General features: G+C 49.0%; 1 protein-coding gene across 1 annotated transcript; it reads right to left on the bottom strand.

Annotated features, from left to right (window-relative positions):
• Positions 1-1,350: 1,350 nt before the first annotated feature.
• On the bottom strand, positions 1,351-14,150 carry RCN1 (reticulocalbin 1). The gene is made up of 6 exons (XM_061151328.1): positions 13,882-14,150; positions 9,098-9,291; positions 7,925-8,103; positions 6,206-6,266; positions 3,406-3,605; positions 1,351-2,528 (listed from the first exon to the last, which is right to left on the bottom strand). The coding sequence occupies exons 1-6, from the start codon at positions 14,133-14,135 to the stop codon at positions 2,421-2,423; spliced, it is 996 nt and encodes a 331-aa protein (XP_061007311.1). The 5' UTR covers positions 14,136-14,150; the 3' UTR covers positions 1,351-2,420.
• Between the last annotated feature and the right edge of the window lie 1,683 nt (positions 14,151-15,833).

The following is a 15,833-nucleotide window of genomic DNA, read 5'->3' as shown; positions in this document are numbered from 1 at the left end:
ATTGTTTGATGACATTACTGACTCAACAGATTTGAGTTTGAGCAAACTCCAGGTGACAGTGAAGGACAGGGAAGCCTGGTGTACTGTAGTCCATGGGTTGCAAAGAGTAAGACATGACTTAGTGATTGAACAACAGTCTTGCCAACGACTTGATTTCAGACTCCAGCCTGCACTGTTCAGGGTTTCTGTTGTTGAAAGCCACACTCTTCTATGGTAATTTATATAGCAGTCCTAGGAAACAAATATAAATGGCAATATGTACATAGCAAGCAGAAAATAAAACAGGGAAATGAGGACTCAAATGTTGTCATTGTTCAGTTGCTAAGTTGTATCCCACTCTATTGCGACCCCATGGACTGTAGCCAGGGGGTCCTGCTTCCTGTCCATGGATTCTCCAGGCAAGAATACTGGAGTGGGTTGCCATACCCTCCTCCAGGGGATCTTTCTGACTCAGGGATCGAAACTGCAGCTCCTGCATTGGCAGGCAGATTCTTTACCACTGAGCCACCAGGGAAGCCTGAAGGACTACTACAAGTAATGGAGTCGGGAAGGTCCCCTTTGAGGAATCATGTTTGAGTTACCCCAGGATGTGTGCACTGGGGCCTCCCAATGAGAAAGGACAGCAAGTGCAAAGGGCCCAATTTGGAAATGAATTTGGTGTGTTTGAGGACCAGGAAGTCACTGAGGCTGCTATGGGAGGTGAAACCGAGTGATGCTGATGAGGTGGGAAAGGACCAGATGCTATCGGGCCTGGTAGGCCTTGGGAGTCCCTTGGACACCAAGATCAAACCAGTCAATCCTAAAGGAAACCAACCCTGAATATTCATTGGAAGGACTGATGCTGAAGCTGAAGCGCCAATACTCTGGCCACCTGATGCAAAGAGGCAACTCACTGGAAAAGACCCGTATGCTAGGAAGGCAGAAGGGGACAACAGAGGATGAGATGGTTGGATGGCATCACCAGTACAATGGACATGAACTTAGACAAACTCTGGGAGATAGTGAAGGACAGGGAAGGCTGGCATGCTGCAGTTCATGGCGTGGTAAAGAGTCATCAGGTGCAACGTGGCAACTGAACAACAGGCCTTCATAAGAAGCCTAGATTTCCTTCCAGCTGAAACTTGTCTCTGAAAGGTCTTACAGTTAAGATGACCTGCAGTTTCTCTAATTATCATAGAGAAGTATATATTAAATAAGTAAATGTTAGTATGTCCTGAACATTCTAGTAGCTGGATTTTTAAAATGTAGAACTTCTTTAACCTTACTCACGTCATCTCATCCCTCTGTTAAATTCTCTATCAGTAGAGAATAATGTCACAAATGGTACGTGTGAAGTCAAACACCACAGGACACAGTAGAAAATCCTCAGTGGGATCCTTTATTCATTCACTTTCTACTTATAAGGTGGAATTTCAACCTGTGAAAGTTCTTTCTTACAGTTTAGCCAGTGGCTTGGAACACTACTTTGTCAACTCCGTGGTGTAAGTGGTCCCAGGGTAGGTTGGAAGGCTGTGGATTCACCGGACTGGAAGAGATGGGTTCCAGAACTCCACTAGGCAGGCTTCCCCAGGACCCCACTCTCTATTCCTGTCAGAGATCAGTGAGGAAATGGATTGGATTTCTAGTCACTTTTTCAAAGATCAGATCTACTTCATTTACATGTCAAGAAGAATTTCTCAAGTATAATAAAGTGTTTACCATTTTCCTATAGTTCTTCAAATGCCTGACATTCATCTTTTCTCCCTACCTTTAAAATTCCTTTCTTTTTCACATTATCTTTCTTAATTGCTTCTTATTGTAAAAAAAAACAGACAAAAAACAAAGATGTGTGGATCTGTTGTGCACATTAGCAGGTTCATACAGAAAAATGCACAGAGGTTTATATGCCATTTACAGTAACAGCTCAGAGTACAGTCAAGAAGGAAGAATTTGAAATAATCAGCCTTGCTCTGAAAGCAGCCTGTGTAGGAAGAGATACCACTGAAGCTTAATCAGAATTTTCCCTTACCAACTATTAACAGTGGAAATGCAAAAAATCTGCAGTTAAAATGCATAGCAGTCACTTCATATACTGCCCTCTCCCCACCTACCCAACTTCTGAATAACAGGGCTTTTCAAATTTCATTCTTCTTTAGTTCAAATTTCATGGAAAAAGCTAAAAAGTCATGTTTTAGTAATGTATCCCCATAAAGCATTGCAATTTACCAAGATTTTAATGTGTTTGAAGAGAAATGTTACTCAAAGAATAGTGGTGAGTAATTTCTAGCAAATATCGAGTAAAAAACAATTTTATCCCCAATCTGAGGCGATAAATTTGCTTTCTGTGGGGACATAACTGCTGTAAGTGAGACAATTGTAGCAACCATCCAGGACAATAAAAGAAAGCCTATGACAGTCTGTCATGATATGGTGAGCGTGCATCAGAGCTCATCATGGTTTTTGGTGAGGTCTTCCCCATAATTGGTAGCTTGGCTTCCAACAAACATGTTCCAGTTGTCTAAGATCTCCTCTTTAGTGAGCTTTTCATCCTAGAGGAGAGAAGAAAGCACTTTGTCACAGAAACTCCTGAGTAAATAGCTCAGCCTGACACTCATGTTATTTCATTGATCTGCAACATTTAAAATATTACAATTCATAGTTAAGAAACTGCTGGGTACCTCTTTCATCTACCATCATTGCTCTGCAAAACCCTAAATGGAGCAGCCTCCTGCTATAAACACTGAGCTGAAATATATCAGAAAAGTCCTCAAGGAATTCAGAAGCCAGAGTCTGGTTATGTCTACATGCAGTGCTGGCGTTCCCAAAACAGGCCCTGAAGAATTCCACTTCCCTTTTATGGCCTGACTGCAGAACCTGACTGTCTCCAGAGAATTCGGAGCAGTGATCAAAATGGGAAGAGGCAGGACTTCTTTCTATATCTTGTACATTTGCATATTGACCAGTGGATATTGGCATTGGAGCCGGCACGGTGAGCTGGCCTGAGGATGCCTGGGCCTTCATGTGATGGGATCCCTTCTGCCTCACATGCTGCAGATGTCTGATGAGAGTCTGCTGAAGGAATGAATGGATGAAAAACTGGTCCTAGGGCGATGCAGGACCTACCTCTTAAATCCATGCCTGCCTACAGCCAACAAAGTGACTGGCTCTGCGATCCTAGGAGATGTTAGCAAACCTCAGTGCAACCCACAATGGACTCCCTAGGAATAGGAACCTCCGGCCTAAAGAGTTCACTGCAGGTGATCGCGATGTCGGCCAAGTTCACAGGTCTCAGATGCAGGGCAGGAATGAGAGAGGTCAGTAAGGGCACGGCCGCACGGGCCAAGGCAAACATCAAAGCAGCAAACAGAACTGATTTTATGTAAACTGTCTCCCTTCAAGCAAAGGTTCCAGAAGACTGCGAAATACCTTGTTTTTGTCTGACTCGTACACCAGGTGCCTGGCCTCGGCCTGCGCATGGTCGTAGTCTTCGGGGAGGATCCAGTGACGAATCTCATCTTTGTCCAGCTTCCCGTCCTTGTTCAGATCCCTGAATTCATTAAACTGCTCCCGTTCTGACAGCACCCAGTCTGGCTCAGGGCCACTCTCCTCGTGGGAAAACATATCAGCTAGAAGGGAAGGCTGTTCTTGGTTATGAAGACCAGTGGGAAGGTAAATCTAAGAAAACCTGACCTCCAGCAGTCACGAGACCTAACCAGATACCTGGGGGGCAGTCTCCTCTTGGGTAAAGAATACAATGATTTATCCACTCTAAAGGCTACTGAGTGGAAGAGAAAGAACTGCGCTTGGAAGCCAGAAGGTGAATTCTGGCCTTTGACTTAGTCCAGTACCTCGTCTAAAGTGGAGATGGTAATTTATTATTCAAAAGGTTATTATCAAGGTCAAATGGGACATTTCTGTGAAAGTCCTCTACAACCCAGCCTGGAACTATACAAGTGAAAACTAATAATAATGACCAATACCAGCACTTTCTATGGTCCAGATGCTGTATAGAATGCATACTTTTTAAATTTGAGTTTTCATTACAATCCTATAAAGTAGGTGTTGTTTTTCCCACTTTATAGATGAGAACACTGAGGCACAGCCTTAACCCAAGGAGGACCCACAGCTAGCATGAGAATGTAGTTGACTATACAGGAACACAAGCACTCGGCTTCCAACCCACAGTCTTAACCACTGTGTTTATTACTGTCGCTGTTTATATCATTTCCCGAGGGCTTTCACATATATTTTACTTCACCCTTAAAGCAATTTTATAAGTCAGATCAATAACCTTGTTTTACAAAATGGCAGGGAAAGGGAAAAAGAAGGCAAAGCTTACCCACTGTTTGCTAAGCCATTAGATTTTCCAGGAAAAGAAGGATACCTTGTGGGCAATTTCTCTTTGATGGAAACAGCTTGGAGACATCAGGTGGTAGAGAGAGTAGATAGTGAATGAAGGAAAAAGAAAGGCAAGACCCTGGCTGGGTTCAGCTACAAGTAGACCCACAGCATCTTGGAAACATGGGTGCTGTGCCTTCCTGTTTTACAGATGAGGCGACTGAGGCTTACAGGCTTATATGGAGTGATTACATGACTCCCACAGGTCCCAAAGTTAGTAAGTGGAGAAGCCAAGACTCTTAATTCCAGTGTTCTTCCCAGTGTACCATGTCACCGCTTGTCCCTGCCTGGAGAGAAGGCTCCCCCCTAAAGGAAGTAGCTTGCTAGACAAGACACCTGGTCTCTGACAGCAAGTCGCTCAGAACTCAGTTTTCAAGAAGAATGCCCCCACCAGCCTCTCTGCCAGTGTCCGGTGCAAAAAATGTTTCTTTTAGGCAACGTCACTCAAGAGTTTTGCCCCCCGCCATGCACCTTTTCAATGAGGACCAGGAAGAGAGTGAGGGAGAGCACACGCTTGAAATCAGAAGAGCTACATTGTCTTAATCACCCTGCCTTCCCTTCAAGTCTAATTCCCTCACCACTGGGTGTGTGGGGCTCTGAAACTGCCCTCACACGCGTGTGCACCAGGCGTGAGACAGGCTGCCCTGTGAACGCTGACGATGGGGCTGTCAGCGCTGACTGTTCCACAAAGGGAACGCCACCGAGATGGCTTCAGTTACTGAGGCGAGAGCTGCCGTTACCAGGCACAGGAGAATAGCGTTTGCTGCTTCAGACCAGATAGAATTCCGAATGACTGGAACTCTGCTCTTCTTTCCAGCAGGCCCTTGTTCTCGTGTTTGGGGCGGCAGAGTTACACAAGCACGAACCAGAGGCTGATGGCAACGTGGGCACTGCTTTTATTCAAGGTCACTGACTGCCTCTATTAAATATCTGCACAAAAGTTATATCCATCCCACCCCTCAAACGATTTCCCAGCTTTTACTTTACTGACATTTGGGAAGAGAAGAGCTATCCTGAGAAGGGGGCCTGCAGCTGGGGCCATGATCCTGCAGCTGAGGATCAAACGGAAATACCCGTGCTGCCTCTTCCATCCAGTCCCTCAGGCTGGAAGGGCTCCTGGGTGGCTGGGAAAGGCTCTAACCAGGAGCAGTGGCTTCTGACCTGGGGGCTTAACTGGAGCCTCCTTCCACCAGGGCTCGGGTACCTGCAAACGCACTTCTGGATGTTGCTCAAGTGGAGCCCTTAAGAACAAAAAACTGTGAACAGTACTCCCAATGAAAGACCAAAATCCAGAGGCATAAAACCGCTGTATTTGGGGAAACCGTGCATTCTGTGAAAGGACTTACCTCTCTAAGAAGGAATCCCTTTCTGCAGACAGCTTGCGCCTGTAAACAGTTCTGCTGACCACAGCTCTGTCTATTCCGTTTCTAGGCCCCGCTGGCGAATAGTCTGCTGTAGAGTCTGTCCCCTGAGACTGTCTGATCCAGCCCGCCTTTCCATCTCTGGGATCTCCAGGCCCCTCTCGCAAAGGGAGAAACTCCGTAGTGTCATGAAGAGTGCCTCTCAGAGCCGTGCGGTCAATGGCTGACCTGGGCTCTTCTCCACCAGGAATGCCTCCCTGAGGCACTGTATTGCCTGCAATGCAGTGCATTGACCCTGCACCCCTAGGACTGGTGTAACAAGTCCCTCTCACTGGGAAGTCAGAGGAACGACACCAACAGACTTGCAGCTGCTGCTAAGAGACATCTGAGGAAAAGTAGCCAGACATGTGGGTGGAGGACTGGTGCCCAGTTGGGACAGAGGAGCAAGACTCCAGGCCAGCACTCACCAATATATTCATCCTGATCCACAAAGCCATCCCCATTCTTGTCAATGTCCTCCAGCGTTTCCTAGGAAGCAAAAGGGGAAGAGATGCAAGATAGCTCCGTGCTTTCGGTAAATCTAACTACTGTCCTCCTTTGTCTGGCTTTTATGGCTGGAGGACTTCTGGCTCATCTCCTGACCTCCCTGGGCATCAGTTTGCAATCTGTAAAAAACAGCCAATGGCTTCTGTCCCTCCTCCCCCAGCCTTCAATTTTAAAAGCAGAACACTCTCTGCAAATGAAAATGTACCTATAAGCCCAGACGTTCTCTTATTATGAAGCCCTGCCAAGCTAACCAGCTCCACTCTCCTGCCTAATCGTCTCTGTGTACTGAGGAATCCAGCTTTGAAAACCACTGGACTAAAATGATCACCAAGATAGATTCTACTGCTAACTGGACCAGGAACACCGAGGTGATGTCAGAAAATTATGGAACTGTGAAAAATTGGTAAATAAAAGTATATCTGACTTGAATACATTTGGGTGGCCAATAAGTAACAGCGTACAGAAAATCCTGAATGAACTTTTTGGCCACCCAATATTATGTTGTGTATTTAGTACATTTGACCTCTAAACTAGGGTTTTTGTTTTGCTAGGGTAAGTAATTAAATGAGTCTACTGTCCATTGTCACAGAAACTCAAAGGCATCCTGAAGAAAACAGCCAACCTGAGAATTGAGTCAATCCAGAAGCACATAATCCACTTCCCCATCTTCACTGTCTTCTGGCAAATTAGCCATCACTAAGTGGATGTTGGGTGTTAAAGGAATGGTTCTTAGAGCCATTGCCCAGTCCTCGGGGTCACTGTGGTCATAAGGATGCAGCATCCATGAGTGAACCCATCCATGACTGGAAAACTTAAATAGTCCAGGGCTGGTTGTTTCCCAGCAGTAAAACAACTGGAACTGCCTCAGGATGCCTGCCCTGAAAACAGGGGATCGGCATTTGTTTTAATGTCATGGAGAATGAAGATACTTGGGACCCGATAAGACACTATGGAAAGCAAATACACTCCAAGGGGAGCACTCTTTCTAGGTATGGTCTGACTTTAAGTTTCCATATGATCTCATATGATTCAAGTTTTCATATGATTCCAGTGCATTCCATTTCTGAGTCTTTTTCTAGTTCCCTTAAAGCTGGCATGTGGGACAGAGGCTAGTTAGTTGCTCACCAAACTCATCTGCTCTTCCTGGGCACACATCTAAACTGTCAGTGTAGGAGCCCATGGAATGTAAAAGGAAAGGAGGTGTCATTTCCTGGCCAGAACAGTAAAGGCATATTGTGCCTTCTCCTTAGTCCTTCTCTTCTTCTGTCTATCAGATGAATACAGGGGATTGGCCAAGATGACCTCAAAGCCACAGGATGGTGGGGGACAAGATGGAAATGGCTGGGGGGCCTGCCAGCGCTTGAGAACCGCCCAGAAGATCCACTGATGGGGACCGTCTGTCCTGGACTCAGTATAAGCAAGAACTAACTTTTGGTTATTGTGTTGAATAGCTGGGATTGGGGGCTGCTTGTTACAGCAGCTACCCTCCCCTGACCCATCTCCTGAATACACAGGCCTTCCAGTGTATTCCACTGCAGAGTCCTTGTCGAGTTCCCCTTGGGCTGAAGAACATTCTCACTTTGCAAGAAAGGATAAGGTTTTGGTGCTGCTTCCCAGTTCAGGCTCTTTGGATATCTTACCAAAACCACAATTTCCTTCATATGCTCAAACTCCTCAGGATGCAGAAAGGCGGTGAACTCCTCCCGGGTGGCTGTCTGGTCACTATCGAGGTCTGCAGCCTTGAACCTTCTCTCGTCCCGTGGCAGCATCTTTTTAAAGGTGTGATGATCTGAGGTATCCTGAAACTCTGTGGGGTTTCCTGCAGCATGTGCAGAGAAACACGAACGCTGGCAAGGAAACTCAAGATCACACCCTCCAGGTCACGCCCAGAGGTATTTAATATGAAGGACAGAAGGTCCTGATGTGTCGAGTTTCTGAAACATTTTATTTCAGAATGCTTCCAGTGTCTGTCCCTCCAGGCCACCCTCCAGTCCAGGCCCTAAAGGCTTGTTAGGGGCATTATAGCAAGTGGTGGAAAACATAGGCTTGAGACCATATTAATATCCTACTTCACTTTGTAGTACCCTACTTTCATCATATTCTTTGACACAGAACATACAAAGGCTCCCTCGTACCTGGGACATTTGTTCTAAGTTCCTGCGAATCTTTCAAGACCTCTCTTAATCTAGCTAGGAGTGTGTGTCTTTGGTTCTCCTCAGGCCTGTCCTGTTACGTATGGCCTCTACTAGGCAGCCATCTAGCAGGTCTGCACCCCATGCTGGGCACACACCCCTCCATCATTCCTCCCAAACAAGCATGTCTTATGTCCAAACCTTGCCCGCTGCTGAAGGCATCGTTGCACCTTTGTCCCTCCAGCTGACCCAGCTTCCCCACTTGTCTCCATCTCTCCAGATACAAATCCATTCTTTAAGGCCCAGTTCCCAAACCACCCTCCACCAGGAAGCCTTCTGAGACTGTTCTAGTTTACCCAGTCCTTGCTATCTGAAATTCAGGACACATGCTTCCTCTCTGCTTTGTTCCCTGGGTATGCCTCTGAGATTGTAAGCTCAGGTTGGAGAGCAGCTTATTTTTTAGTAGACCCTCACCCCCTTCCACCTACAAGTTCACACAGAGTAAGTAGCCCGGTGTGTTGTTAGTAGGCAAAACAGGATGTTACACTGTTCTACTTAAGCAGGTTCTACTTAGAAGATTGTGACATCTCCCTGAAGTGGGTAGATATGATGAGAGAGTAATTTCCCATAAGCTTGTTACTCGGGCCCCAGCTGTGTAATCGCTCCTGCAGCACCACTTACCTAGGTAGTAACCATAGGTGGCTTGCTTGTATTCTTCCCACGAAATTTTATCGTCTTTGTCCCGATCATAATCCTTCCAGACTTTGGCGACATTATCGTAGATGTACCTTTTCTGCACGCGTTTGATCCAGGTTTTCAGCTCCTCAGTGGTGACAAAGCCGTCTCCATCACTGTCGATTCGATCAACAATTTTCCTGTAGTTAAAACAAAAACAAAACCCATAAGGCTATTACCAAGGCTTGTGTGATCCTGATCCAGAAAGAGATCAAACACCTGCAGAATCTAAAATGCTTAAGTGCTAAAATAAAATCAATGACCTGCTGATGCTTGAAAGGACCTTAAAGTTTAAGTTTTCCAAGGATGATATGCCTCTCTCCACCCACCCAGTGTCAACACCAGATGCTTGTGGATCAGGCCATTTTGTCCTCATAAACCGTGATGTGACCTCAGAATCCTTCTCAACACAGTGTTCTGCAGATAGACACTACCAACTGAGTGAGCTGATTTGTAAGAGGAAACCTAGCAGTTTTCCCTGATGTAGTTTAACTCCCTCATTTTAAAGTAATGAGGGAGTAATTGGTACCACTGGAGTCAGAGTCCATGTCCTCTGGCTCTAAACCCAATTCAAAAGATGGAAGAGTCTAGCTTTCTAGCTAACCCAACAAAAAATAAGTGAGATTTTTATTTTCCTTTATCTCACCACTTTGGATTCAAAGACTTGAAACTTAAAGCAGGAGGAGACCAGATCGCGGACAAAGCAAAAAATGTCAGGGATGAGAGGGCCTTGACATCGTGGAACCTCATCAAGAAACCTGAGCAGCTGCAGGAACCTCAGCCTCCTGCTCTTAGGGTGAAGGCCACTATGTCCACTGGCATCCCCTGCTCCACAGCTGGCCTGGGTTCCAGCAATTCCCCACTGGACTTCACTAGGGCACCGCATAGCCCTGTGCAGAGCAAATGTCAAGCTGGAAACCTCAACAGAGTCCATCTCTTAGGCCAGAGGGCCCACGCTGGGGATGCCAGCCCTGAGAGGAACTTCAAAAACTCCTGAAAGCTACTTCCAGTGTTTAAGGAAGTTTTACCATAGTAGTTCATTTACCTGAAAAGAGGTCATATAGGCTAATTAGGGATTTGTTTTCTTTGCTTTGGGCTGGAATTTTATCAACTACAACTTTCTTACTGTGAACACAAGTTCAAATTGGCAGTTACTCTTTGATCGGAAATGGAGATGAGTTCATTGGTACTTAAGTCTCCATCCCCTACCTGAACCTGGGTAGCCTTCTCAGGAACTTGTCCCTTCCTTGCAACTTTGACAGGCCTCAAGACTAAAAGACGAAACCTCAAGTATCTTGCTTCCAGGAAATGACAGCCAAACACAGCAGAGTTCTTTGAATACTGTGAAGTGTTTAGCCTACCTACTATGTGCCAGGCACTGCTCCAGTCCTGGCAGTGGTGACATGCCCATCAGTTATCCAAACCCAACTGAGAAGCAGAATCTCAAACCAGCAAAGACCAAATGACGTCAGACAGTATACAACCTGCTTTTTGGAAACGACAGCATCCAACGTATGCCAAAGAAACATCCAGGACATCGCTCAGCCTGACACATAGTAGCAGCTCAATAAATATTTGCTGGAAGCATAAATCATCTTAACTTCTCTCTTTAAAAATCTCAAACATGAGCTATAGGAAAAGGTAGCTATGATGTAGATAAACCAAATGCTACAATCAGAACACCAGGATCCTAGTCCTGAGTGATCTCGGGTATATGACTTGACTCTCTGAGTCTCTATTTCTCCATCTGTAAATTGGACACCTACTTTACAAGGAATGTTGGGAGGGTTAGAGGAGACAGTGTGCACCTTTCCTCACTAAGGACGATAATCCCGAACACAGGTGGGTGGAGAACTCAACAAGCAGCTAACAGAGGTAAGCAAAACGTCCCAGGTGGTCTGGTGACTAAGACTCTGATGAGCTTCCAAAGTAGGGACCCTCAGTTTGATCCCTGATCAGGGAACTAAGATCCTGCAGGCCACAACTAAGACCCAGTGCAATCAAATAAATAAGATAAAAATGTAAAAAAAAGAAGCCAGTGAAGCATCGGGGGATCGCCCACCAGCTGCCAAACAAGGCTGCCCAGCTCTGCTCCAGACAGTGACCTCCATATGGAATAACAGGCCATGGGTGTCAACAGAAACCAAAAATCGGGGTCAGTATGTGAAGTCACTCCGATGCTAAATGTCGGCAAGTAATTTAAATTTTTTTCTAAGACTCAGAAAAAAAGACTGTGTGCCACATTTGCAACTGCCCGAAGCCTATGAGTCCCTACTTTTTTGTGTCTTTGGGGGCCTTAGATCTGCCACGTTTTCAGAATCTATGTGCAGATGGTGGTGACGAAGCTGCCTGGATCCAGCCACGCTCCCCCCTCTGCAGCCCAGACTTGGAGCTGTGGACAGAAAGATGGCTTCTCACACTCGGCCCAGCCCATACCGCGCCCACCCTTCATTTCCAGCCTTCCCACCCGCCCCCCACCCCACCTCTAGCCCAGATTTACTTTGTAGGTGAGCAGTGTGTCCACTATCCATGCAGTGGCTCAGGCCAGAGACCAGATGCCACTCTAGACTGCTCCCTCCTCTCCCCGCCCCTGCCACGCTGAGCCAAGAGCAAGCACTGCCAGTTCCACCTCCAGCGTGGCTCTGGGTTCACCCTCTCCCACCCACGACGCCTGATTCAGGCACTCACGGCCACCCCATGCCCGGGTCTCCCCATCTGTGCCTTGGTTACATTCTCTGCCCTACTGCCAGTCCAACTTTTCTAATACATTTTGGGATAATAACATTTCTACCATGTACAGAATAATGTCTAATCCCCACCTCACAAAGGTCCCTCAGTCCTGCCCTTGGCCTCCTCGCCACTCCCACCTCCCACTTCTCCTGCCCTGTCTCTTTACTGTCCTAACACCCGGAATCCAAAGGAACAGATTTTAAAACTGTCTATAAGCAGGCTGTTCTCTCTTCAGGAATGCCTTCCCCTGTTTGTAAGCCTGGTGACCTCTGAGTCATGCCACAAGCCCTGGTCAGATGACACCCCAACCCCCCAAGCCCCTGTCTCCAACCTGAAGCTTTAGGGGGCTCCTCCTAGATGTGGTCACTGTGGCTTTTACATGCCACCATCACAGCAATTATGCATAGCATCTGCTCCAATCTCTCTCCCCTGCATATGATTATAAGTACTTTATGGCCTAGAGCATAAGGTTTTATCTTTGTAGTTGTCAGGTATCTAACACCCTGCTGAGCACATAGTAGTCATTCAAACTAATTTTCATTAGTAAATGAATGCAGCTAAGGTCTTCATACAAGGGTCAAATGCATCACCACTATGCTTACTTGTCCTCTCACCACTAGGCTTACTTGTCCTGATGAAGGCATTAAACTGGAAGTTTTAGGACGGAAAACTAGAGTTCCCTACTCCAATTCCTCAAACCTCTCCTCCTCCTCACTGGTGACAAATGGCTGCCACCCAGGGCCCCCGAATAAATCAGCCTCCAAGTGCCTCAAAGCAATACAATGGACTGAACTCATCAATGGTCCCCATTGTTAAGGCTCAAACTAGAAGAGAAAGTACTTCTCTGCAGAATAAAAGGTGATTGTTAAGAGGTGACTTTGAAGTTCAAAGATCCTTTCTATCAGCGCAGGCAGATGGTGCACCTACACAATAGGTGTAATTTAGCCTCACAGTCTGTCCAATCACACTGGCCTTTGGTGGCCCCCATCAGCACAGGGATGGCTGTGTTCTTTTTCTATGTAGCAGGGCAGAAAGACCCTCCACCCCTGGGAAGCAGATTCCTGGAGGCCTGGTGCCCAGTAGGCAGGGCTCTCGGGACCCTCCCCAGCCAGGTCTCCATCAGGGCTCAGGCTGGCTGTAGACTCCTCTGTGGAAGGGTTTCCGGAGAACCTCTGACAGCGCTCAAGTGTCTCTCCAGGGCCTGTGGAGAGGGTGCACTGAGATATACCCACGTTTTGTTTCCCAGGTTTGGTTCCTGACTCAGCTGCCTTCAAGGGTGAAATTCACAACCTGCCACCACACCACCCTCCAGCCTTTTGGCCTCCGCTGCCAACGGACTGGGTGCCTCTGCTGCAACAGAAGATGCTGGAGACAGAAACGAAGGGACCAGTTTCCATTCCCACCCGTCCATCCCTATCTCCTAATGCCCCTCCCTTCTTAACAGCAGGATTCTTATACTCCCTACTTCAGATATGGGGGCGACTGAGCAGAAGACAAGAACACCTCAGTCCCAGCCTTGGGACACGGGCCAGGAATCAAGCCTCCGCCTGCCCCTTTTCTCCATTAACGATCATCCTTGAGACCTTAGCAGTGTCTCCTGCCTCGCCTCTTGGAATGGGAGACGCGAGAAACCAGGAGGGTGGGGGAAGAACGCCTATCACTAAAAGGCCATCGTGGACAAATTCTTCTTTTGTACGCTCCCTCCCCTCCCTTCTGATGCAACCCGGGGGAGGGGGCGGGCCCTGGCCGTCCTGGCTCCGGAGACCGCTGCCACGTTCTCGCTTCCCCGCGGGAAACCACCCCGGCCCCGGGCGGTGATCTCCATGCAGGGTCCCGGCGCCCGCGGACAAACTTTGCTTCAGCCCCTCCGCCTGGCCCGCCCGGCCCACGCCCTCGGATCCCGGCGCCCGATTTCGCTTTCGCTTTGCGGCCGGTGGCCAGCGCGGCTCCGGCCCGAGGGGCCCCGCCGGCACCTGCGGCGTCCCCGAGCGCGGCCTCACCCCAGCCTCTCCTTGCTCTCCTCCGAGGTGAGCTGGTCGAAGGTCTTGGAGTCCTCCTTGCCCAGGAAGGCCTCGTGGTCGTACTGGAAGCTCTGGTTGTCCTCGGCCGGCCGCTCGCCCAGGTCCGAGTCGGGCCGCACCACGCGCTCCTTGCGCACGGTGGGCTTGGCCCGCAGCGCCGGAGGCGCCAGCAGCAGCGCCAGCAGCAGCCCCAGGGCCAGCCCCAGGTGGCGACCGCGGCCGCCGCGCGCCATCGTCCGGAGGAGAGCGCGGCCCGCGGGAAGGCTCCGAGCGGCGGCTCGGAAATGGGGGCTCAGAGCGCGCGCGGCGGCGGCGGGGCTGGGGCCAGGGCCGGCGCCGGGAGGGAGGGGACGGGCCGGCCCCTCGGCCAGCGCCCGCCCCGTGCCAGAGCGGAGGGGCGCGCCCCGGGCGGCGGGCAGGGGAGCGCCGGACGGTCCCGCTCACGCGCCCATTGGCCGCCGGGCTGCGGGGGGAGGCCGGGGCCGGGGAGCCACGTCGCCCGCCCGGGTGGTGGGCGCGGGGCTCGGGTTTCGCCTGGGCCCCTCCCCGCGATCTCGTCGCGAGGGGCGGGCCCAGGCGGACTGGGCCGGAGACTGGAGGGCTCCTAAGAAGACCGGGAAGTTCTTTGTCTAGCAACAGATGTTCGGGGTAAAACTCCCTCTCTCTTTTTCCAGTTCCGGAGAACTGAGAGGAGGGAGGCGCTGCCCCGCCCCCCGCCGCCCCCTGCCCAACTTCCAACTCAGCTCTAGACCCCGCCCCAGATGTGCTCTTAAGACAAACTCAACCGCACTTAACCAAACTTGGGGTTCCCTGGTGGCTCAGACGGTAAAGAATCCGCCTGCAATGCAGGAGACTGGGTTCGATCCCTGGGTTGGGAAGATCCCCTGGAGAAGGGAATGGCTACCCACTCCAGTGTTCTGGCCTGGAGAATTCCATGGACTGTATAGTCCATGGGGTCGCAAAGAGTCGGACAGGACTGAGCGACTTTTATTCTCTTAACCAAACTTGGAGGCTGGTTACAAATTCAAGAGACTGGAAGGAGACCCGGGTGGGTGAGGTCTTCTGGAAACCAGGGTCGCAAACCTGGTGCCGGAGGAGGGCCAGACAGATGACTTCAACATGACGCGGGGCCGTCTACTGTGAGCGGAAGTGCAGGTCCCAAGCAGATCTCCAAAGAAATCAGGATCTTGGATGTCTGCTTTCATTTCTAAAGGATGGCAACTCACCTTACAAATGTACCGCTTGTCTTGAACAAACCTTATCTTACCTTTTCATCACTGTGTGTAGTGATGAAAATGTTCTGTATCTGGGCTGCCCAATAGGGAGTGGCTAGTGGTGACTCAGCAAAGAATCCGCCTGCAATGCGGGAGACCTGGGTTCCATCCCTGTGTTGGGAAAATCCCCTAGAGAAGGGACCAGCTATCCACTCCAGTGTTCTTGCCTGGAGAATCCCATGGACAGAGAAGCCTGGCAGGCTACAGTCTATGGGTTTGCAAAGAGTTGACACAACTGAGCGACTTTCAGTGACTTACTTTAGTGAGCACCAGACAGGTAGCTAGTGTAACTGAGGCATTGATAGTTGAACTTAAATAGCCACACGTGGCTAGTGGCTATCATACTGGACAGTTCAGGTAGAGCAATAATTCTTCATGTGTCACAGCCTTTTGAAGCTCATTGGAAACTGTGGACCTTCTTACAGAAAAATGTACCTAGAGTTGCTGGCTTGAATGTTTGATTAAAGTGACAGAGGATGCATGGCTCTTTGGAAGCCCCACTCGTGGGCCTCAGGTTAAGAATCCCTAGGAAACTAAACTTACTTGTGGTTGAAGAGGACCCCTCCCATTCCCACCCCCCCACCCCTGACAGCTGTACTCTCAGAGCTTTTCTACCATCTTGCTCTGTCCCCCATCCCTGATTCTCCAGAATCCACT

Source organism: Dama dama, chromosome 1 (genome assembly GCF_033118175.1).
Source record: "Dama dama isolate Ldn47 chromosome 1, ASM3311817v1, whole genome shotgun sequence".
In the NCBI taxonomy this organism is placed as follows: domain Eukaryota; kingdom Metazoa; phylum Chordata; class Mammalia; order Artiodactyla; family Cervidae; genus Dama; species Dama dama.
The sequence above is the reverse complement of the archived record's forward strand: the minus strand, read 5'-3'. Positions and strand labels throughout refer to the sequence as shown.

Coding starts and splice junctions, on each gene's coding strand:
- RCN1 (XM_061151328.1), bottom strand. CDS start 14,135: ATGGCGCGCGGCGGCCGCGGTCGCCACCTGGGGCTGGCCCTGGGGCTG. Junction 9,292..13,881: donor GAGAGCAAGGAGAGGCTGGG/GTGAGGCCGCGC, acceptor TTTTAACTACAG/GAAAATTGTTGATCGAATCG. Junction 2,529..3,405: donor ACGAGTCAGACAAAAACAAG/GTATTTCGCAGT, acceptor TCTCTCCTCTAG/GATGAAAAGCTCACTAAAGA.